The 22,836-nt window shown below is 46.7% G+C and overlaps 1 protein-coding gene and 1 long non-coding RNA gene across 4 annotated transcripts; one reads left to right on the top strand and one right to left on the bottom strand.

Moving 5' to 3' along the window:
- Positions 1–7,256: 7,256 nt before the first annotated feature.
- LOC117724945 (H-2 class II histocompatibility antigen, A beta chain) lies at positions 7,257–12,738 on the bottom strand. The gene is made up of 6 exons (XM_034524947.2): positions 12,568–12,738; positions 11,008–11,277; positions 9,360–9,641; positions 8,728–8,838; positions 8,376–8,399; positions 7,257–7,587 (listed from the first exon to the last, which is right to left on the bottom strand). The coding sequence occupies exons 1-6, from the start codon at positions 12,659–12,661 to the stop codon at positions 7,574–7,576; spliced, it is 795 nt and encodes a 264-aa protein (XP_034380838.1). The 5' UTR covers positions 12,662–12,738; the 3' UTR covers positions 7,257–7,573.
- Positions 11,384–21,131, top strand: LOC143435204 (uncharacterized). Of its 3 annotated transcripts, none has more exons than XR_013105297.1 (5): positions 11,384–11,573; positions 11,700–11,998; positions 14,973–15,539; positions 17,242–17,354; positions 17,473–21,131. It is a non-coding gene; the product is annotated as an uncharacterized LOC143435204 (long non-coding RNA). The 3 variants fall into 3 exon arrangements; XR_013105296.1 differs by having other exon boundaries at positions 11,384–11,998; positions 14,973–15,190; positions 15,387–15,539; XR_013105295.1 differs by having other exon boundaries at positions 11,384–11,998.
- The last annotated feature ends 1,705 nt before the right edge of the window (positions 21,132–22,836 follow it).

The raw sequence follows: 22,836 nt of genomic DNA, 5'->3' as shown, positions 1-22,836 counted from the left end.
TCTTGGGATTAAAGATATGGCTGTGCCTAGCCTCACAGTGATGCTCTTCAAGACTAAATGTTCAAGACTGATGGTTCATTGTTTTCTAGTCACCCACACACTGCCCTCCAAATTATGTGCCTACTAAGACTTAAGTTTTTTCTTAGCCAATTTGTTTGTAAATGTTCTACTTGCTACTTTAATCAAATTACCCATTAAATATTGTACTGCCAAATGAATTGTGTAATAAATATTTGTTTCTATACAAGTGTCAAAACCCAACCCTGAGAATCCTTCAGCCTATCGGGTAACAGTGCTGGACTGCAAGCATGTCTTAGAATGTAGTCTATGTTCCCACCCACCCACCAACTTCTCTGTGTTTCAACTTTGGTGTCTCCCTAAACTCTGATTACTCCCAGCCACAATCCCTTCCTTTGCAAGTTCAAAATAATGTTCTCTCTACAGGAACTGAGAGGGCTCCTTGGAAAATCCAGCATAAGTTGTTCCTATTTTCCCCAAAAGAAAAGTGGTCCTTTGGTCAATTCAGAAAAACAAACAAAACAAAAAACAAAAACAAAACAAAAACAAAAAACAAAACAAAACAAAAAAACACACAGCACCCAGTGTGCCCTGTATGTAAGCAACAATAATCACTGGGGACAACAACAAAACTTCTAACAGGGTTTCAGAGGAGGACTGGAGAGATGCTCACAGGCCAAGAACCCTAGCTGCTCTTGCAGAGTGTAGGATAAGTTTTCAGGACCCACCTGTGGCTCACAACTCACGGTAACTGTTACAGTTCTGAGGGATCTGGTGCCCTTTTCTGGCGTGCGCACGTGTGTGTGTGTGTGTGTGTGTGTGTGTGTGTGTGTGTGTGTGTGTGTGTGGTATGTGTTTATACATCTTGTTCTGGAAAAACTCAGACTACAACCTTGGGGAGCAGAACCACAAGTGCAGTCTTGTATGTCCCATAGTGTCCCTAGCTAACAACCTGGATTGCAGCCTGGATCACAGAAGATTAAAAATGGGGCTACTTTTCCATTCTGTCTCTGCCCACAGGATTGAAAATCCTGCTAAAGTTGTCTCTCTTAAACAAAGTATGTGAATAAGAGCCTGTTCCTCAGAGGAATGGTCTTCCATGATCTCAGAAACAGATTTACCTATATGGTGACTTCAGGAAAACCTGAAGATGTGTTTCAGTTCAGTCTTCAGGGCTGAAACCACATCAAAAGGGCCATCCTGTGTGGTGACTTCCCTAAGGACAGGTAGAGAATGGCACTAAGGTCCAGAAGTCACGATGTTCTGAGGTGGCAGGAGCTGCATCCCCTAAGACTTTCAGCTCAGCGATGACACCATGTGCCTGTGTGACCAAGGTGTATATGTGAGCTGGAGCCTCCAGTGAGGGGACCAGAGCCACAGTTGGCTGTGTCACTTCTGCTGGGTCTCACATTAGTTACTTTACTCATGCTCTGACAAAACACCTGACAGGAGCTACAGGAGTCGAGGGTTACTCTGGCTTAAGGAGATACAGCTTGTTGTGACAGGGAAGATCTGTGGCAGGATGGGAGGTCACAGCAGGAAGCAGAGAGAGATGAATATCCAAGCCCCTCTTGCTTTCACTCTGTTTTTCCCCTTCTGGAACCTCAGGCCATTTAGGGTGGATTTTCTTCCTTGATTGAATCTAAAAAGCCTTTACAAACAGGCCTAAAGACGTTATCTCCAAATTGACCATCAACACAAACCATTAGAAGCCTACCAAAACCAAACTGCAACCATTCCTTAGCCCCTCCCCACCCATCATACACACTGTGAGATCCAGGGGCTCCATGAGGCTGTCATAACTATCCATTCAGAGCTGGGACTCTGAAAATTAATTTCCTCAATAAGAAGGGTGAACACAGTGCCAGCTGCTTATATCCTTGTGTATATGATAATGTTTTTCAGAGTTGTATCTGTTACCCAGGATGTGTCAGGAAGAATTTCCCTAAAATTGTCAAAACATTGGTAGACATAAAACAGTGTCAGAAATACACAAAGAGAGATGAGATTTGAGGTAACAGGAGAGATGTAGAAAACAGAGATGCAAAAGAAACAGAGGAAAGAACAAATGACAGAGGAGTAGACAGAAAAACACAAAATGCTCAGGGCCGTGAATCAGACACAAGAGTCAAAGACAGGGCAAGCCCAGCACAGGGGCTTGTTGGAGAAGTTTAGCCCTGGTTCTTCCTCCCAGCCCCAGGCTCCCAGAAATAGGACTCAGACTCAAAATATATTTACAAATACCTTGGCCAAATAGCTACTCTGACTAGATCATAACTAAAATAACCCAATTATTTTAGCCTACATTCTGCCACGTGGCTGGTTACCAGTGCTCAGGTACCATGTGTCTGACTCTTCACATCTTCCCAGCGAGTCTCCCCTGCATCTCACTCTATCCCAGAATACTTTCTCCTCCTGGATGTCCCACCTCTGTCTTGCCTAAGCCATAGACTTTCTAATTGACAAGTAAAGCATCCATACAATATATAAGATACTCTCTATAGCATGTGCACACATAGGAGATGCAGTGAAGGGAGACACGGCTGATGGAGGGACAGCTGAGGGAGGTGACTGTCTCATCAGTTATGTGTCTAGTCACCTATGAAACCAAGCCCAGCTTCTTTACAACAGCAACAAAAGAAGATTAAGTTGGGGTTTGATCATTTGCCACCACAAAAAAGTGCTTTTACTGTGTCTAACGCGCACCCCGGAGCCCTTTACCATCCGTGGAAGAGAATACACGAGATGCAGAGATCGGGTAGTTACTGCAAAACGAGGCTTTTTACTCTGTAATCCACACGTGGAAAACGCGGAAGGGCTGAGCTGTGGAAGGGGCCTGGCTTAAATACAGTCTAGAGTGACGTATTCACTTCTGATTGGCTGTTCGCTCACCACCCAACATTCAGTGACTTTTGGCGGGCTCTCTGCCTTTACATCTGCGCAGATAATTGTTTACTTCTGGGAAAACACAAGGCTAGCGCCAACTTGGGGTGGCAGATTATATTGCGGCTCCCTACATCTCCCCCTGTTTAAATTATTAAAATGAAACAGCCTTTTGCCTATTAAATGTAGCACCAATTAAGATTCGAACTCAAACCCGATCAAGCAAACTCCATCTTGGGGGAATAAGCGATCAAGAGCTTATAGCCCAAAGATTTTTCCCTTACCCTTCCAGGTGCAATGGAAACCAGTCCTCTGGGTGCAAGGGCTAAGGGGATTGTAAAGAGGAATTGACACCCATCCCTGTGCAATGGAGTATAGCTCCCAGGAGTGCAAGGGCTGTCAACCTACTATTCAGGTACCACAGTTATTTAGGCAAGAGCTGGCTGGACTAGACCTCTCATCATCCCAGTGCAATGGGCTGAACTCTTGGGGTGCATCGACTGAGGGCCTCAGTCATAGGCTACTTTCTTAGCCTAGATAGTCAAATTTCAGGGAGAGACGCTTGCTCTAAGGCTGCGAGTGCTTAGGCTTAAGCTACCTTGTCACGTTTTTGCTGGGCTTTGAGCTTACAAACCAACCATCTATGAATACTAATTCACAACATAGGGCTGTACCAAGCAGGCCTATTCCCCGCTCGAAAGAAAGAAAGAAAGAAAGAAAGAAAGAAAGAAAGAAAGAAAGAAAGAAAGAAAGAAAGAAAGAAAGGGCAGAAGAAATTTAAGAAGTAAAATCTCCACGGGAAACAGGTTCCATCCACACTCCATCAAGGCTCAAAATCTGGATTTGCAATTGCTGTTGTACCTGGTCCAGCTTCCCATTCCACTTTCCTTTTAAATAAGCAGAAAGATCATGGCTTTAAGTAAATGCATCATTCACAAATCTCAGAGGTGTAACACCTGGATGTGGGGTTGCTGACACACAGCTTATTTGAACAACATCCGTGAGCTGCTTCACATGGGCTTGGAGCAAATTAACTCTCTGATTGACCAGAGTCTCTTTTAAGTCTCCATAATGATATACAGGGATGGGCACAAAGGTAGACACATGCACAACCAAGACTAGGTCTAGTGATCCATTCCAGCATTGTGCTAAAAGCATGTAACATTTTTACAATCTAAGATATCAGAATTATTCTGAAATTGGATAATATAAAGAAAAATGAAGGGTCTACACACACCAACACCGGTTGTGTAGATGCATTTTTAAACACCTTATTAATTTTAATGTTATTTAAATGGCTAGAGATATTAAATCTTGTAGCCGAAACATTTTGCACTTTATGAACCATATTTAACAAGACAAAGGCAGATATACCCCTTTTTAACATTTTAAACAGTGGCTACAACACATAATTTAATTGTGTTGAAGCAGGGTAAATTTAAGAAAATACACATATGATTTAATTTAGGACTTACGTCTCTTTGAAAACATTAAACAGAGGTTTTAAATCTTCCTATGTTAAGCTTAAGATGAGGTTTTAGCCAAATAATATCTTTTAACAACTTTTAAAAATCACTAAGAGCAAATCAAGATTAAAAGTAAACCATTTTCCTTTGCATGTACACTCACAAGCCAGAAGATGGCATTAGATCCCCACCACAAATGGTTGTGAGTCACCCACCACGTGGCCGCTGGGAGTTTAGCCTTTATATTTTAAATTAAGTCCAGCCTTTAATGGCTGAGTCATTTTTCTAACGCCAAATTGACTCAAATATTGAAAGACACTGTCTTTGAATTTTTTTGAAGTAACAAGTACATTAAAAATATTTTTAAAGCTCGTTATATTGAAGCAATAGCTTGCAGAAAAAATTTCTTTAGAGAAATCAGCTAATAAAATATCACACAATGAATAATACACACCAAAAGATTTAACCTCTTACCTTTTTGTATTAAAGCAACAACAAAATTTATATATATATATATATATATGTATATATATATATATATATATATACATATATATATATATATAAAATGTAAAACATTAATCATTTTTGAAGCAATTATTTTTAACAAATATCGCTTTATGGGCTCTTAGAAATTATGAATAAATTTATTACCTGTAAACCTTTCACCTTTACCAGAAATGTAAAGGGATAATATAAGCATTTATTAAAATGGCAGCTGGAGAAGACAAGTTAGGCTGTATAAATCTTAAATTTGAACTTTATTTTGGATTAATTTAATAACCAATCTTTTTTGTCCCATTAGAATATCGGATAAAAGCCAATCTTATTCTCTAACAATTTTTACACACATTAAAGGAATCTAAAGCATCTCATCCTCAACAACTCTGAATTTAGAGGAAATAAAATCATTTGAACCATATTTTATAAGCACATTTCTAAGACCTGGTCGGTGAAGACCCAGGATAAAAGGCTCCTGAGCTGTAGAGCTCAGACTGCATTGTCCTAATTCAAATGTAAATGCACTTAACCTCCCTCTGCCTGCTGTGAGGCTTGGCGATTCAGGCGCAGGCCTGAACTGTGTGATTTTGCTTTTACTTAAAGCCTTAAATTTAAACTGTAAACCTTAAAAGACACGTGTTGTATCTTTTCTCTATAAACATAGGCAAATCAAAAATTTTTAAACTCTCGGCTGAGCTATACCAACTGTAGCCAATGGAATATTGGCCGTTTAACTATGTATCTGACCATGGCCCACGGCGGTATACCCATCAACAAATGGAACTTCCGTGTCTGGAGACTCAAGACTGTAATCTTGCAACCCAGCTTCCTCAGACAGCTCCAGCAGCTGCGCCTGCACCTGGGGGGTGGGGGGGCGGCGGCGACTCCAGGCCTCGCTCTGCCATTGCGGCTGTGGGGACCCAAATTAAATTGTTTTCACCTGTGAAATAAGCACAAATAGCCTCTCCTCCAGGCCCGCAGCAAGCCCCTAGGCAATCTCGCAGCCTCCCTTTCCCACAAGAGGCGGCTGCACGTTCCGCCTAGGCATCCTCTGCCTGCCTGTGCCTCCCAAGTGCTGGGATTAAAGGCATGCGCCACCACCGCCTGGCTTGCTCTGCCTGCCGCATGTAGCGGAATGCAGAGGCTTCCGTAACGGTCCAACTCGGGCTGCGTCGCTGCGTCCCTGCTCCCACAGTCCTCCCACAGTCGGAGCCGAGAAGCACGGCAGGGGGCCCTCAAACCCCAGCAAGCCGCTAGCTTTCTTAGTCCTATCCCAGCACCGATACCCTCCGCACAGGTAGCTGCCTCCCCAAAGATTCTTTCATAAAAGAGGATTCTTTTTTCCTCCAACCTCTCCCCACCTGCCGGTGGTTCCATGGACTCTGCAGCAGTCTGTGTTCCCTTTGAACACCCTATTCTATCACCAGGCCTTCCCTGTAGCCTGCTACTAACACACTTTAGTTCTGGTATGCCAGAGTAGCCATAAAACAAATGCAATATAAGCAAGAGGCTAATTAATGGAGTGGCCGCGGTGAATGTAAATCCACTTGCCACAATTTCTACATCCGGCATATCTCCTAAAGGTGCACCTCGCACACCTGCAGTCTTTCAACCTTCCTCGAGTCTCGGGGTCCTTCCGCTGCGCCTAGAAATTCCCGTGCGCCTAGAAATTCTGTTGCGCCTGGAAATTCCTGCGTGCCTAGAAATTCTCAGGTTCTCGGCACCAGATCTAACGCGCACCCCCAAGCCCTTTACCATCCGTGGAAGAGAATACACGAGACGCAGAGATCGGGTAGTTACTGCAAAACGAGGCTTTTTACTCTGTATCACACACGTAGAAAACTCGGAAGGGCTGAGCTGTGGAAGGGGCCTGGCTTAAATACAGTCTAGAGTGATGTATTCACTTCTGATTGGCTGTTCGCTCACCACCCAACATTCAGTGACTTTTGGCGGGCTTTCTGCCTTTACATCTGCGCAGATAATTGTTTACTTCTGGGAAAACACAAGGCTAGCACCAACTTGGGGTGGTAGATTATATTGCGGCTCCCTACAACTGTGGGTTATATACTTTCAAAAATGAAGGTAAGCCTCAGTCAGTGTGACCTCACAGGACACACATGAAATACTGCTGAGAGGTCATGGCATCCGTCCCCAACAGTTCTGCTCTGATTACGTGCTGTGTCCTCACCAGCCTGAAGGAAGCTGGGGTGAGAACAGTGTAACCAACAGCAGAACTCGTGGCCATGAGGATGCCACAGCTGGCGCCTGCCTCTTCTGCCCACCCTTACATGGAGCCCAGGGTGCTCCTGGTTGCCTTTGTAGTAGAAACTGCTACTTCCCCACCGTTTGGCTTTCCCACCCATCCCACTCAGTTACAGAGGTTCAGAATACAAACAATTCAGAATATGTTTAATTGTGAAAAAGGCCAATGATTTCAGTGCACCAAGCAGCCTGAGTGCAACAGTGGAGGCAGAAAGCCTGGGGTTTGAGAAGAAGCCTGGGGTTTGTACATGGATGTCTCTGGAATTAGCCCAGGGGCAGAGCCACAGACTTGGGGACTGGTGATTACAAGAGCTGAGCTGGATACACTGGCATCATGCTAGACTCTGAATCCAAGAGTGGCAGGCTGATACAGACAGGAATCTGGAGCAGGGACATGCAGGCATTACAGTGTGAGACAATCAACTCACTCAAAACACTCTGAGTCACTGTAGGAGCCCTGTGGGAGAGAGAGGGAGTGGTCACAGGAGTGCCCTGGAGATGCCTGACTCTTCTGAATCCCATAGAATTAGACAAAGACAGCTGGTGTCCTGGCCATGTCTCCTCCCCATTGCCTGTGCAAGAAAGAAAGCAGCTGGGGGGGGGGGGGAGGGGGAGACACAGAGCCTCACAGGACACAAATGTGTGGGAGGGGGAAGAGAAGCCACCACCCTCCCAGGGAATATGGAGGATCTGATCTTTGGGTAAGTTGGAGAGATCTGTCTCCTCTGCAGGACTGTCAGCCTTTTCCTGACACTGCCAATGTCCATGGTCATAGTCTCCTTGTGGGGCACAGAGCAGACAACTTCTTAGTATCTACACCCATGGCTCAGGCTCCACTCAAGACACCACTCAAGTGATGGTGGCAAAGTCCTGCTGGGGACAACCCCTGGAGCTTCCTATAGACACTGGCTGTGACAACAGCTGTGACCCTCTCAACCCCACAGCACAGACTGTGAACTAGGACTGTGCCAGGCACAGCTGCCTCACACCTTCCCTCACACTCTTCCCTCACATCTTCCCTCACACCCTCACCCCTGCACCACCCTTCCCTCACACCCTCACCCCTGCCACCCTTCCCTCTCGCCTCACCCCTGCACAACCCTGCCCTCACACCCTCACCCCTGCACCACCCTTCCCTCACATCCTCACCCCTGCACCACCCTTTTCTCACACCCTCACCCCTGCACCACCCTTCCCTCACACCCTCACCCCTGCACCATCCGCAGATAAGAGCTGAAATATTACCTGCTGGAGGAGGCCCCCGAGGTCCTGCAAAAGGAAGCCACATAGAGAAAGATGTTGTTATAAAAACAGGGCTCTCTCATGCAGCCCAGGTGCAATGGGTCCTCAGCTTAGCTGTTCTCTCCCTGTCTGTATTCACTAAGACCCTGAGCACTGCCCACAGATGGATGAAACTGTCACAGGAAGGAAGGAAACCAAGGCCCATGCTTTCTCATTGGTGGAAACTTCCTGAAAGAAGCCAGCAAGAGTGATGGACAGGGACAGGAGTCACAGAATGAGGCCCAGGTCCTCCCACTTCAGCCCAGCTCCTTCCTGCAGCATGGCCCTTCACCCCCAGGTCCCTAGAGCTCCTCACCTTTCTGACTCCTGTGACGGATGAAAAGGCCGAGCCCAAGGAAGATCACCCCAAGCACACAGCCTCCGATGCCGCTCAGCATCTTGCTCTGGGCAGACTCAGACTGTGCCCCTGGGGAGCAGAGCCCAGAGTCAGCTTTTGTCTCCACCGGGCACAACAGCCTTGACTGAGTGCCCACAGTCCAGCCTGAGCCATAGGAGGTGAGGGAGCTGGCAGGATCCAGTTCTGTGTTCTGATCCACGGCCAGGAAGGGCCAGGAGCTCTGAGCACAGTGGTGGGGGAGGGGATATGTGGATGTTTGCACCTCATAGACTTATCTATAATCTTCAGCTAAAATACCCAGTCACTAGCTATCATTGCTAATTGCTCCAGATATTAGGGACAAGTTCCAGGGCCCCAGTGTATGTAGTGATCTCCAGAACTGCTGTCTGGGCAGACAGGTCAGGGCTCTCCTGATGCCCTGACTGTGAGGCGCAAGATATGGTTCCCTGTGGTTCTTGGCTTGGTAGTGGAAGCAGACCATGCAGAACAAGTGATGGGGTGGGTGGCACTGGACGGATAGAGTAATAATAATGACAGCTAAAATTCTGTGTCTTGTGGGACCCACAGTGTAAGAAAATAGTTCTCCTTACGCCACTCCACTGTGACCGGGCTCTGCAGGCTGGGGTGCTCCACGTGGCAGGTGTAGACCTCTCCCCGCTGAGGAGTCATCTCCAGCATCACCAGGACCTGGAAGGTCCAGTCCCCGTTCTCAATAAGCTGTGTGGACACGACCCCCACAGTCTCCTCCTGGCCATTCCGGAACCAGCGCACTTTGATCTGGGCTGGGTAGAAATCTGTCACCGAGCAGACCAGCAAGTTGTGGTGGTTGAGGGCCTCCGTCCTGGACAGGGAGATGGTGACCTTGGGCTGCTCTGGGTGACAGAAAAGACAGTAAGTGAGATGGGGGCCACGTGGAGACTCCCCTCAGGGAAGAGGCAAGGTGGGGATGAATGCCTGGGTTCTCCCAGTGAATGGAGATCAACTCCACAAATACAAATTTAACTAAGAAAACAACAGTCAGTGTGGCCCTGTTCCTATATAATGTCAAATGTAGTAAGACAGAAGAAGCCAGGAGGTGGAGGTGCACTCAGGAGGTAGAGCCAGGAGGATCTCTGTGAGTCTGAGGCCAGCCTGGGATATAGAGCAAGTTCTAGGACAGCCCTGACTTCCCACAGAAACCTTCTTTGTAAACCCTCTGTTCATTTTTAAAATTTATGTGTAAATAAAATATTTTTATTTATGCAAAATATAAAATAAAATGTTTTTCTAAAACAAACAGACAAGACAAAAGAAAAACTGTCCCGATTTCAAGTTAACAATTTTCGGGGAAAAAAATTGCAAAAAAGACTTCAGTTCGACATTTTCCTTCATCCCTCAGACTGTGGTGCACAGTGGGACGACTTTTGATACATCACGGCCACTGTCAGAAGCCTTCTAACCGGGTGCTGTTAACCCTTCAGTGAGGAAAACAGCATTCACACTTAACGTGTTTCATGAACTGAGAACACGCTGTGTTCTCTCATTTTCTCCTCTCCCTGCCCCAGTTTTCTTTCCTCAGTCAGGTTAATCTGTCCCCTTGCTGTGAGGAACCAGTTGCCAACAGTTGAATAACAAATAAGGCCACCCAGAAAGCAAGAGGGGAAAGTGTTAGCAACCTTTCCAGTTAACCTTTGGTCCTGATGTAGGATATTAAATCTGAACAAGACGACGAGCTCTCACTGGCATTACCTGTGAGAAGCTCTCACAGTATCAGGGAATGTGATGGAAATGAGTCCCTCAGGTTTTGTATCACGCACTTTTAGTGTGACCCAAGTCAACACAGTCTACCTCAGAGAAAGAGGAAAATGGCAGTGATGCCTTCAGGTCAGCGCCAGGCAGCGAACAGCCGTCACAGGACAACCTCTGCCCTATCAAGGGACAGCGGAGTCAGGGAACAGAATGACTGGAGTAACCACAGTGACCGCGGGCGTGGCGCTCGCCCGCTCCCCCTCTCACCCCAGGCCCTATCCCTGCTTAGCTTTCCTGCCTTGGCGCTGACAGGTGACTGAGGTCACAGCAGAGCCAGGGGTCAGAGGTCAGAGGGCAAAGGTGAGACAGGAGGGTGACTCCAAGGAGGCGCGGGGTGGTGCAGGGCAGACGGGAGGAGGCCACGGCCGCTCCTCACGCCGGGACTCTGGCTCCGTGTCCCCTCGCGGACCCCACGGCCCGCCGCACCCCCGCGGGACCCGCCGCGCTCACCGAACCGCCGCAGGGAGGTGAGCTCCAGCCCCTCGTAGTTGTGTCTGCACACCGTGTCCACCTCGGCCCGCATCTGCTCCAGGAGCTCCTTCTGGCTGTTGAAGTACTCGGCCTGCCGCCGCCCCCGCTCGGTCACCGCGCGGAACTCGCCCACGTCGCTGTCGAAGCGCACGAACTCCTCCTGGTTGTAGATGTATCTGGTCACGAGCCGTATGCGCTGCGTCCCGTTGGTGTAGTAGCACTGGCCTATGAACTGGAACAGGAAATCCCCTGCGGACGGACGCGGTCAGCGCGGGGACAGCGAGGACCACGGATCCCCGCGGCCCCACCCGCGCCGGCTTCCCGCGTGGGGCGACCGCTCTCCGGGGCCGCCGGGCCTCGGGGCCTCGGGCCGGGCAGTCGCTGTGCCGCCCCCGCCGCGCTTAGACGGACGGGACTCGCCGGCGCGGACCCCGCTTCCCGGAGCTCAGGAGCAGTTCCCCCCGGGTACGGGAGAGCAAGGGAGGGAGCCGACAGCCGAGCTCGTCCTCATAAGGATACTCCTCAGAAAGCACAAACTGTACTTGGTACGATTGGAAAAAAAATTGAGGGAACAACAAAAGTTGGGTGGGGGGTAGATCTGGGTGGAGCTGAAAAAGGGGGTAAAATAAGACCAAAATTGTACAAAATTCTCAACCAACTAATAAAACTAGGATCAAAAGAAAAACAGAATATTCGGCTGTTTCTGCGACCCCCCAATCCCACCCCGTGAGATTCTCCTGTGTGCACAAGGACCTGACCTCCCCGCCCCTAGGGGGCGCGCGTTCTCAGGAGAGAGACTGCAAAACAGACAACTGGGAATCCAGGCAACCTCTGGGGACTGCCTGCCTGCGCGGTCACTCAGGGCATCTTAGGTGTAACTGCAAGACTGACGCCACCTCTGAGCACCGGCTTACGGGGACTGGGGCTTTCTATAAAGCACTCTCCGGTCTCCGAACTAGGACACACACAGGTATGTACCACATATTTCCCTTCTAAGCCTAATGTTTTCTTGGAAATTCAATTTACAAACCCCGTATCTAAGTCCTAGGTTCCATTTGAGCGAAAAATTTAGACTCCTTGGCCGCTGACTTCTCTCAGAGTTAGACGCCTAGAGTTTGCTCTCTGAAACCTCCACTCCACATCTAGAATTTTCCTCAAACACCAGGACCACAGACCACCGCCGATCTATTTCCTCATTTCAGAATTTGACATTTCCTCCAGACAAGGTCCTGGGGTCAGGGTGGGAGTGGGGCTGGTATTGTAAACTCCGTGCCATGTCTTATCTTTGGTGGTCGATTTAAACTATGTCTTCTTCTGCTTTTCTATGTCAGGCTCGCCCTGTGGCGCGCACCATCCTAACTTCAATATTAGAACACAGAAATGAGAATGGAGTCTCAGCCTCTCTTCAGATAAAGGAAAACTATAGTAAAAGACTGCTCTAAAAACCAGATGTTGCCCCCCACCCATCCTAGGGCCCCCAGGGTCCCTCAGAACCAGGCCCCCAGAGTGCTGGCTCTGAAGAGCCCTGCCCTCACTTACTTGGGGAGTCTCCGCCCTCAGTCCCTGGGCTGCTCAGCAGCATCAGCGCAACCACAGCTGCGGAGAGGAGGAGGCTGGGGGTCTGCAGAGCCATCTCTAAGACAGGGAATGCCAGTCACCAGGACTCACACCTTCTGTGTCCCCTTCAGAAAGTGAAGTTCTGTAGCCTAGTGATCTGAAACCCCAGAGGTTGGGGGTTGGTCCCACGAGAGGAACCAATCAGCACTGGAGCGGACATCTGTCATCTGTCTCTGGGCAGACTTTGTTTGCAAAGGCTCTCCCTGCAGGGCATGGTCTGTTTCTTCATGGAGCCCCACTGGATGGACATTTGAGGTGACCGCTCCTCTCAGTTACAGAGTAAACCTTTCCAAACTGCAGACTGTGTGTGTTTGAGGTTTAAACACCAAAAGAGAAAAGTGAGTCAAGTAGAGACAACTTTGGGATAATTATTTCACATCTACTGTTCTTACACTTGATGTTGTAGTGGGAAAATGAGTGTGATGGGCACTAAGGGGCAGAGAAATTATGTTTTGTTATGTTTGACCCTCTGAGGCGCCTCAGGTGAAGAAGCAGAGTTCTTCAGGAGCCACTGAGCCTCTTTCTAATCCTGGACTTCTCTTTGTAAAATGCAAACCCATGCTCCCTGCACTGTGCACTGGGTGTTGACAAGCTCACACGAGAGCAGTGTGGTGTGGTTAACAGTGAGAAGCATGAGCTGTCGTGTGTGGGAAACAGCAGGTTGATGTGTGTCCCAGCCCTGCTGGCTCATGCACCTTCCCCACGCAGGAGTCCACTGTGTTCATGATATTCCAATGAAAATGCAGAAGTTAATCAGCCCAAGTTTTCTCCTGTGGATTCTTCTGCTGTTTGTATCCTCCACAACCATGATGTCAGCAAAGGAAAACTCCATAACTTTTAGGGCTTCCAGATACAGCTGCCTGAGATCTCAAGGACAAAGGGCGATTGGTGTAAAGCAGCAGCTTCAAGAAGGGACGGCCACAGCCTTGTCACACTGCACTGTGTCAGCCTGAAAGACAGAGTTATCTACGTGTGCTTCCAACATGTCTTTCCTCAGAGTATACACTCCTGAGTCTACTTATCTGTCAGCTGCAGCAGTGCCCACCAAACGCCAGTGACCAAACAATAAGTCTCTTTCTCTCGAACAACGACACTATCTCTATCATTTTAGCTCCTAGTTAAACAGGGGTTGGGATCTGAAAGCAGAGCTGACCAGAGAAAAGAGACAGGGATGGGCAACAAGAGCGTCCCCTGAGGGCTCCAACGGCACAGGTGAACTGCAGCATTCCAGGGTCCACACTGGGTCCCTGATATAGAGAACCAGAGAGGGACAGCCCTGGATTCCCACCAGCAGCTGTGCTCAGGATATACAGATCTCAGCCTATGCAGGGAGCATGAAGGAGAACCATTAACTCGAATGGGTTAGCAGACAAACATGGCCATTCAGGGACCGTGGTGGTGGATGCTCTCAGTGTCTTCAGCCACCACCTCAGACCTCCACACAATAATCTGCAGCCTGTGCCTCTTCTGCACCTTCCCTAAGATGAAACCCCCTAGGCTGTGTCCTGGGGCTGTGAGGGAAAGCCTGTGCCACACAGGGGATTTCCAGCTCTCCCAGGCATCTTCACACATCCTTTTTACCTAGCAACAGAAGCATCATCAGGAGTCCTTTTTCTGATTGGCTGATATCACATTAGAACACCACTGCCTTGGGCTTCTGCCAGCTCCTTCTGCCCAGCCCTGCCTTCTCTAGAGTCCTCAGCAGGGTTCCTGTCCCTCCTGTCTCACACAAGACTGCCACTCACTTCTGCCCTGGCTTGAAAGGAGGGGAATCCCAAACTTCATCCCATGGTGTCTTCCCTGACTCACACTGTGGTTCTGTGTGGAGACAGGGCACTTAGACTGAGGGCAGTGTAGACCCATCTGGCTGCAGAAGACAAACTGCCATTCATACTGGCCAGAGTTTTACGCAGGACATCTTCAGGACACGTGTAGAATCAAACAGTTGTGGACTGCTTCCAGGGAACTCAAGAAGAAACCCTCTCCTCAGCCAGCATCCCGTGAACATCAGTGGTTCTTCAGTGGGGCCAAGTGTGAAGCTAGTAATCAACTTGTCACCAAAGGGTCACCCAGAACTCTATGTGTCCACTTCAGAGATCAAGTGCACCATCAGGGCCCCATGGCTCCTAACGACACTATTAATATAATGCTAAAAATAATGAGTCAACAAAATATATATCAAGCAACTACCCCCAAGATTTCATTAGTCTATTTGAAGTTATTTAGATATTTCCACTCTTCAGCTCTTGAGCAATGGGTTATATTATTAACTTTCATTATAAATATAAAATATGGGCTTTATTATTCTGCAAGTTTTTCTCTTTAAGTTACATTTTAGAAAAGCCAGAGTCACAGAGGCAGCAGAGTGAGCACAGACGCCATCTGAACCTCAGAAGATCCAACTTCACTTGCAGAAGAAAAGCACAGCACAGGCAGTGGCTTGAAGCAGATGTAATCTGTAAACATCTCTGTGATCTGTGGGAACCTGACCATACATCACTCTCTGCTTCACAGCCTCCATCTTGAATGGCTACCGAGAATCCAGGTATCAGAGGCCTGGCTGCTGCTCAGGACAATACTGAGAGAAGGCAGAAGCCTTAGGATGTGGAGCCTAGAAGGAAATGGCCAAGGGTGTGTTGGGGATGTAGAGGCTATACCACTTCCTTGGTTTCAGGCTGCCATGATGAGCAGTTTTCCCTTCTGTGTCCCTCCATGATGATCTGCCTCACTGCAACCCAAAGGAAACGGAGTCACGGAACTACGGGTGAAACCTGTAAACTGGGAGCCGAAGGAGACCTCGCACCTTATAGTCTGATTTTGATAACCACCACAGTGCTACTGGAAGGGCTTCATGAAGCTGAAGATGTAACCAGGATCTGGAGTCTGATAGCAGGGTAGGTAAATGACCAGGTCCCAACTTTAAAATAATAATAATAATCTCCAGGTGTGGTGGTTTGCACCTGTGATCCAGCACTTAGAAAGCTGAAACAGGATGTCCAGGAGTTTGAGTTATCCTGGTCAAACAACACATGTCAGACCTCCAAGAACTACATAGAAAAATGTAAGGGGAGGTTCTGATGCAAAGGTCTTGTTCCCCAATTAGTTCTTGATTTGTCAGTAAAGAAGGCGGGGGCTAATTGCTGGGCTTAAGGTACAGGTGGGACTTCCAGGTCCCAAGAAAAAAAAGAAGACACAGGAAGGGAGAGGTTTTTTTTTGCCATGCTTTGGAGGACAAAGAATGCAGCAGTCATGTGAGGTCTCAGGGAGAACTTGGTCCTATGGCGTCCACTACATGCAGGTGGCCAAGGATGTTTGGCAGGAGGTAGGTGAGACTAGCCACTGAAATTTAGAGCAGGTACAGAGACAGAGATAATAAATTGATAAGGGCACAAATTTCCAGGCAGGAGATAATAGCACCCAGCAGTTGTACCTAGAAGACAAATTATGAAGGAACAAACTTTGTGTGTGTCTTTTATCTATGGATTCAAGGGAAGCTCAGGAGAGGACTGGTAGTGTGGTCACCTCTCAGAGCTAAAAGTGGGTAAAACAAGGGAAGCTGAGAGGAGCTGGCAGTGTGGCTGATCCCAGGCAGTAGCTTTTAAAACTATATGCAACAGAAAACCCAGTATAAACAAACAAACAAATAAATAAACAAGGAAAAATTACTAAAAGTCCACTATGACACCATGAATGCTAACTGAAAAACAGCACAAGTTAAATTAAATTTAAATCTAACCCTGAATTCTAAGCACCACCTGAACTCTTTTAGAAGTGCAAAAAAACTTTGAAGGTAACAGTATCATAAAATAGCTTCAAGGATCTGTTACAACCGGCAGATGTATCAATTATAAGGGAAAATCGATGGCAATTGGTGGTGACAAGGCCTGGTGATCAGAGATCTGGCTAGAGGGAACCACCTGGTCACACCTGTGGCCTTTCTGATCAAAACTTCAGCCGTCCATGACCTAGAGACAGAGATGGAACAAACAGCAGAGGCCCTGACACCTCTCTCTAACCCACTTGTTCCTCTTGACCCAAACCAGAGTCCAAATGAAAGAGACCACCCACAAAAACATGGCTTCTCAGAGCCAAGGAATCATATCGCTTCCATGTGTGCATCCATAGCAAGCTGTGGAGAATCCTGGGGGTGAAGGCAGCGCCCGGTGCCACCTGGGCTGCTCAGGTGACAGACCCACGCCTCAGTCCTTCTCTATGATGTCTGTCCTTGGCCTTTCTCACTGTCTCACAAATAACTCTGCTCTTTCAAAGGAGAGCTCTTCCCAATGAATTAAAAGCCTTCACCTCATCTTCACTGAAAATGGAGAAGACAAGCAGCTCTCCCATCCCCACATAAGCCAAGCCCCGTGGATGTGGAAACTCAGAGAGGACAGGCCCTCCAGGAAGGAGGAGCAGTGGCAGTAGCACCTGCCCCTGCACAAATGTGTGGGCTTTGTGTCGCCAGCTGAAATTGATCATAGTTAATTGTTTATTTATGTGAAAACACAATGTTTATTAATCATACATGTCTGTTTAACCTTTAAATGTCTACATAAGGTGAGTATAGCTAGATCTGCTCACACATGCCTTTAATCCCAGAACTAGGGGGACAGAGGCACATGGAGCCCTGTGAGTTCTAGGCCAACCTGGTCTACAGAGCAAGTTACAAGTCAGCCTGGGCTACATAATAAGACCCTACCTAAAAGAACAATGTAAGTACAACTTCAGATTCCCCATTGTGAACAGTGGTTAGTGTGTACATTTGTGGTCATGCCTGCATCTTATGCATCTCATGTCACTCCTAAGTGTTTGATTTCATTTATCAAACAGCTACTCAAGCAGACACCAGATATTACAACACCTGTGGACCCTGTGCTCTCCACACAGCTGTCTGCACAGACTTCATCCCTCAGGACCTGAGAGGAAAGAGCGACAGAATCCATGCAGGACATGGGGAAAAGTAGAAGAAAGTCCAGGCAAACTAGTCCAGTTGTCCCATGTGGGTAGTGACAGTGGTCACATGAAAAGCTGGACCACCAGCAATGAGAGGCATGAGGCAGACACTTACATCATGCTCCTCTGAAACCAGACTGCTTGGATGCCAACTGTGGCTTCTTCATCTTTGACTGCTGGGACTGAAGACCCCCAAACACGGGAGACCCTTATTCAAGTCTCGGAAAATCACGGCCACCCAAAAATCGCAAGACACAGTACCTGGATGCAATCAGCAGAGGTTTATTAGGGAAGAGAGCTGGCAGCCAATGGTCAAACTGCTCACCCACGCAGGAGTAGAGTTTGACAAAGCCAGTCAGTCTGAGAAGGGTTTTTAAAGGGGGAAACCACAAACCAGGGGAGTGTGAAGGGGGGTGAGGGGTTGTCAAGGATACATAACATAAAAATAGTGGAACATTCCAGAGGAGCCCAAACCTAAATAATTCAGGATCATGTGGAAAGCACTCTGCACACCCACACCTCACAAAAATGTGGTCTTGCCATGTCACTTGTTCAACTATTTCTCAGTTGTTGCCCTGTCACTTGCCCAGCTATTTCTCAGTCTCTCCTAGGTGAATTGCATTTCTCTATGTGGTCAGGAATGTGTCTTCCCCACCCACAGGTGGATTTTCTTTTCCCTGAGGCTTGAGGAATGTTAATCCAGCAAGTGTCCTCTGACTCAGGGATAATGTCCTCCTCCCAGAATGTATCCCAGGGCAGTGAAGGTCTGAAATCTTACATTCAGTTCCGCTTTCTGGAACCTGCATTCTTTTGCTCAGGTCTAGGGATAAAGGAAAAGCCTGTATATATTTTATAAAATGGTCTTTATAATTTTTCACTCTACAGGACTTCACACTGGTTGTTTAGTGATTCTGCACCAGCTTCCTCATCTCTAATGTGAATGGTGATTGTCACAACACCACCTCAGGGAACAGTGTGGTAACTGGGTGAGTCAGTATTCTGAGTACACAGTGAGGTACTTGGTAAGAGGTTCACTCTCCACAGTAAAAGCAGAGAAACAACATAGCCAACATAGCAACAGGAAACACTGTAGAAACTATTACAGCTGCAGGGGCCTGGTAATGCTCCTGCTCACCGGTCTGACCCAAATGGAAACTCATGGAATTGGGAACAGGGTCCCAGTTCCAACAGCACAGCACAGAAAGAAGCCAAGTTTAACTTGGGGTTTTGTTATTTATAATGAGTGGGGTGAAAGACTGGACCAGGTGCCATTTTTTTTCTTGAGTTCTACACCCTCCTAGACACTTTGGGGTCACAGAGACTTTAGTTGTTTCCCTGTCCCCAGCTCTCTCCTCACACCTAACAAACCATGAAACAGTGTTGACTGAGAAGCTGTGAGAAGCAGCTGCTACCTGACGGGTCTACAGCCATCCATTCCACTGACAGAGCTGAGCCAGGAGCACACATGTGGTTGACTCAGAGTCGGTCCCGTCCCATTGACCTGTCTCCTAGATTTCCTGGCAGGGACATACATTAAGGTGGTGACACTGAATGCTCGTTCACTTCCACAGGAGATAGTGCTAGAGCAGCCATGGCCTGACTGTGACTCAGAGTGCTCTGTCCCCAGTCCTATCGCTCACCCTAGCGATAATTTCCTTTGAAATCACATAACTCTGTAGACACAGGAGCAGGACTCTCCAGGAGGCATGCGCCTGTACAGGGGAACTTTCCACACGGGTTTCCCTTCCCCAAAACTCTAACATTTAAACCTCACACTCACCACTAAAGCTGAAATAAAGACATCCATGACAAAGAGGCTTTACAGATGCTGGTCTCTGATCCAGCCAATGAGGAGGGAGAGTGAGGCAACATCACCAGTCTCCGGCAGACTAAGTCACCGAGAAGGCCTGTGAGAAGCACAGAAGTGCAACTGGAGGAAATTGACATAAAAGAAATGATACAAGAGATTATTAGGAAATTACAGACATCTGGGACTGTGCAGTGAAGGAGTCACTGGGATGAGGTGTCATAGTCTAAGATGTAAAGAAACAATCAAAGTCCCCAGAATATTAAAAAATATTTTTAGATTGGATTTTTAAATCATTTTATCTGTGTGTATGTATATGTGTATGTGTGAGTGAATGTCACGTGTGTGTGGACACTCATGGAGGCCTGAGGACGACTCCCTTCCTTCCCCGCGGCTTCCTGTAGCTCTTCACGATCTTCATAGCACCCTTGTGATCAATTCACACAGATTGCCTACTTGTTCATCTGTGAGCCTGTGCCCGGTTTCCACGCTGAACACATGTCGGATGGTTTTGCACACTCATCCAACAAAATCCCAATCTTTATGTTCTACAAATCCCTCTGCAGCCCCTGGAGCACCCGAGTTCTCCGGCATCATTGATTCTTACCTCTAGCTCTTACGTGAAGACAGACAGACCACTTTGTTATCACTGCTTCCCATGGACTGGAGGACCACGATGCTGAGCCTGCGCACCACGCCCTCCTCAGTCCCTCGCCTACTTCCAGTCTTGACTCACCACCATCTCTATTGGCTCTCTGGTGTACCCCTTCTGTTTCTTGATTTTTTTTTCAAGTTCTCTCTAGTATGTTTAAAACTACCATATTGCTTTTCATATCCTGGGATGGAACACCTGACAGAAACAAGGTTGGAAAGACTCATTTTTGCTCACACTTAGGAGGGGCTCCGTCCATCATGGCGGGTAAGACATGGCCGAGCTGTGTATTGCAGTTTCCTCTGTAGCAGCTTCAGCTTCCTGTGCAGCTCGTTCACATCTTCACCGATCAGGAAGTGGACTGGAACCGGAAGCAGATGTCACCTTCAAGGTCCGACACCGATTTCTGTTCAATAGACCTCTGCACATAAGGTTCCGCAGCCTCTGAAAACAGCGCCCCTAGCTGTTGACAAGATGTCCAAACGTGTGCTCCTGTGGGGGACATTTCACATTAGAACCTGGGAATGTGATCCTCCTCAGGCTTTCATTTAACATATGGTATAGATTCAATTTTTGTGTGTAGATACTCAATTATTTCAACTCCAACTATTTAAAAAATATTTCCCCAATACTTATATATACTTATATTCAGAATATATGTAACATATACCATACACACACATTCATATCACATTGTCTTGACATACTGTATAAAAGCCTTAAAATCAAGCATCCTAAATCTCCCTCTATCTTCTCTTTGAAAATTGTTCTTTCTATTCTATCCTTCGCTTTTCCCAAAAAAATAGCAATTTCTTGAATAAAGCCACACATATTTACATTAAAACTGTGCCCAATCTAATATGAATTAAGAGAGAATTGATTGTCACCAAAACTTGGTCGTCTCCACAGATAAGGTTCACCTTTCCATTCATTTGGTATCCTATGATTTTCCTCACCTGTTTTATAATCTTCAGGATATGGGTTGTATATGTTGTTTGTCAAATTTATCCCTTTTTTGTTATATTTATCTTGATTGCTAGTTCAAATAAAAATTCTTGATGCATTATCAGAAAAATATTATACATTTTAAGTTGTGTTCTTTTATTATGAATACATAGATATAATGTTGACAGCAATTGTTAAATTTGTGTCCTGAAGAATTTCCTTGGCATTTTCAAAATAAGGACTCTGTAAGTCACTTTACACAGGAGACTGACAAGTGGTGGGGAGCTGACCAAATCCAGTCAGCCATGTGCTTTGTAGTGTATGAGCTCTGAGAACGGCTTTGACATCCCAGTTTCAGACTCCCCAGTGCTGTGGATACAGGAATGTGTCACCAGGCCAGCTTTATTTGTTTATTTATTTCATATTAGTTATTAAACTTTCATTAATAATTTTTTAAATTTATATTCATAAGGGGCATTTCTCTATAGATTTTTCTTTTTTTTCTTTTCTTTTACTTTTTTGTTTCTTTGCTTTTTTCTTTACTTGTATAAGCATAATGAAGGCTTCAAACAGTGACCAAGACATATTCCTCTTCCATTTGTAGTGATGTCATGTCTTTCTTAAATACCTAATAGGCTCTGTCAGTGTAAACACCTAAACCAGAGCTGACTCTGTAGAAATGCTTTAAGTACAAGTTCAACCTGTTAGACATATGACCATGTTCTCTTAGTCTGTCATTTTGGGTGGCCATGGCATTGGCTTTAAATTTTACAAACAGTATTTTCATCTCATCTGAGTGGTCTAATGTATAGAGATAGTTTTTCATAGACTGTGTTATACATGCATCTCTGAGTGCTATATAATTATGTCCCTAACTCTTGTTCTTGATATCACTGTGTTTTTCTTTTTTCTTGGTGTGTCTTGATACAGTCTAGAGGTCTTAAATGATACAGTCTAAAGTCCTGGATTGGATTCATTTTCTCTGCCAGTTAAAGAATTAAAAGGCAAAAAGTCTGAAATGTAACAAGGCGGCAGGGAAATCTCACACGTGGCACACAGAATCAGCAGGTAAAGGAAGGTGTTTATTGGGAGACAGAAAATACACACAAAGGGGGCACACAGAGAAAAAGGCTCTGAAAGCAGGTCATGGGGGACTGGGACACACACTCCAGAAGCTCAATATGCAGGGTCTTCTTGAGAACAGGGCCTTACAGCTCTGGATCATTTTCTTCCTCTGGTTAGGGGTGGGCAGTTTCAAGACAGACAGGCTGGTTGATTGGTCCACAACCCTCATGTGACATGCCCTGATCCAACCTTGAACTTGGTGAGCCAACCATCATCAGGGGGGCTACAGGAAGACAAAATCTCAAGTCAGAGGAAGAAGCCAGCCATCATGGAAATTCCCACCTTTATTACCAAGCCTCGGCCCCTTCCCCTGTCTGTTTAATGCCTTGTCTCTCAGTCTCACCAGAGGTCACAAACCTTACTGACTTTTCCCCTGATGCTCTGATTTCCACACTGATTTATGTTCTGTTTGTCATCCTTTTTTTCTGTTCATTTGGGCTAAAACTAATATTACCTGTTCTAATTTCTGAAGATAAAATCTTAGCTCATTGGCCTGAGCCCTCTCTTCATTTCTGGCCTGTGCACACAGTTGATGGGAATGCTGTGTTTGGGCTTTGTTTATTTTGTTTTTTGTTTGTTTGTGTTTTGGTTTTGCAAGATGGGTTTTTTTGTGTAGCCTTGGCTGTCCTGGAACTCACTCTGTAGACCAGGCTGGCCATGAACTCTGAGATTCTCATGCCTCTGCCTCTTGTGTGCTGAGGTTGAAGGTGTG

Source organism: Arvicanthis niloticus, chromosome 20 (assembly GCF_011762505.2).
Source record: "Arvicanthis niloticus isolate mArvNil1 chromosome 20, mArvNil1.pat.X, whole genome shotgun sequence".
In the NCBI taxonomy this organism is placed as follows: Eukaryota; Metazoa; Chordata; class Mammalia; order Rodentia; family Muridae; genus Arvicanthis; species Arvicanthis niloticus.
The sequence above is the reverse complement of the archived record's forward strand: the minus strand, read 5'-3'. Positions and strand labels throughout refer to the sequence as shown.

Coding starts and splice junctions, on each gene's coding strand:
- LOC117724945 (XM_034524947.2), bottom strand. CDS start 12,661: ATGGCTCTGCAGACCCCCAGCCTCCTCCTCTCCGCAGCTGTGGTTGCG. Junction 11,278..12,567: donor TGAGGGCGGAGACTCCCCAA/GTAAGTGAGGGC, acceptor GTCCGTCCGCAG/GGGATTTCCTGTTCCAGTTC. Junction 9,642..11,007: donor CACCTCCCTGCGGCGGTTCG/GTGAGCGCGGCG, acceptor TCTGTCACCCAG/AGCAGCCCAAGGTCACCATC.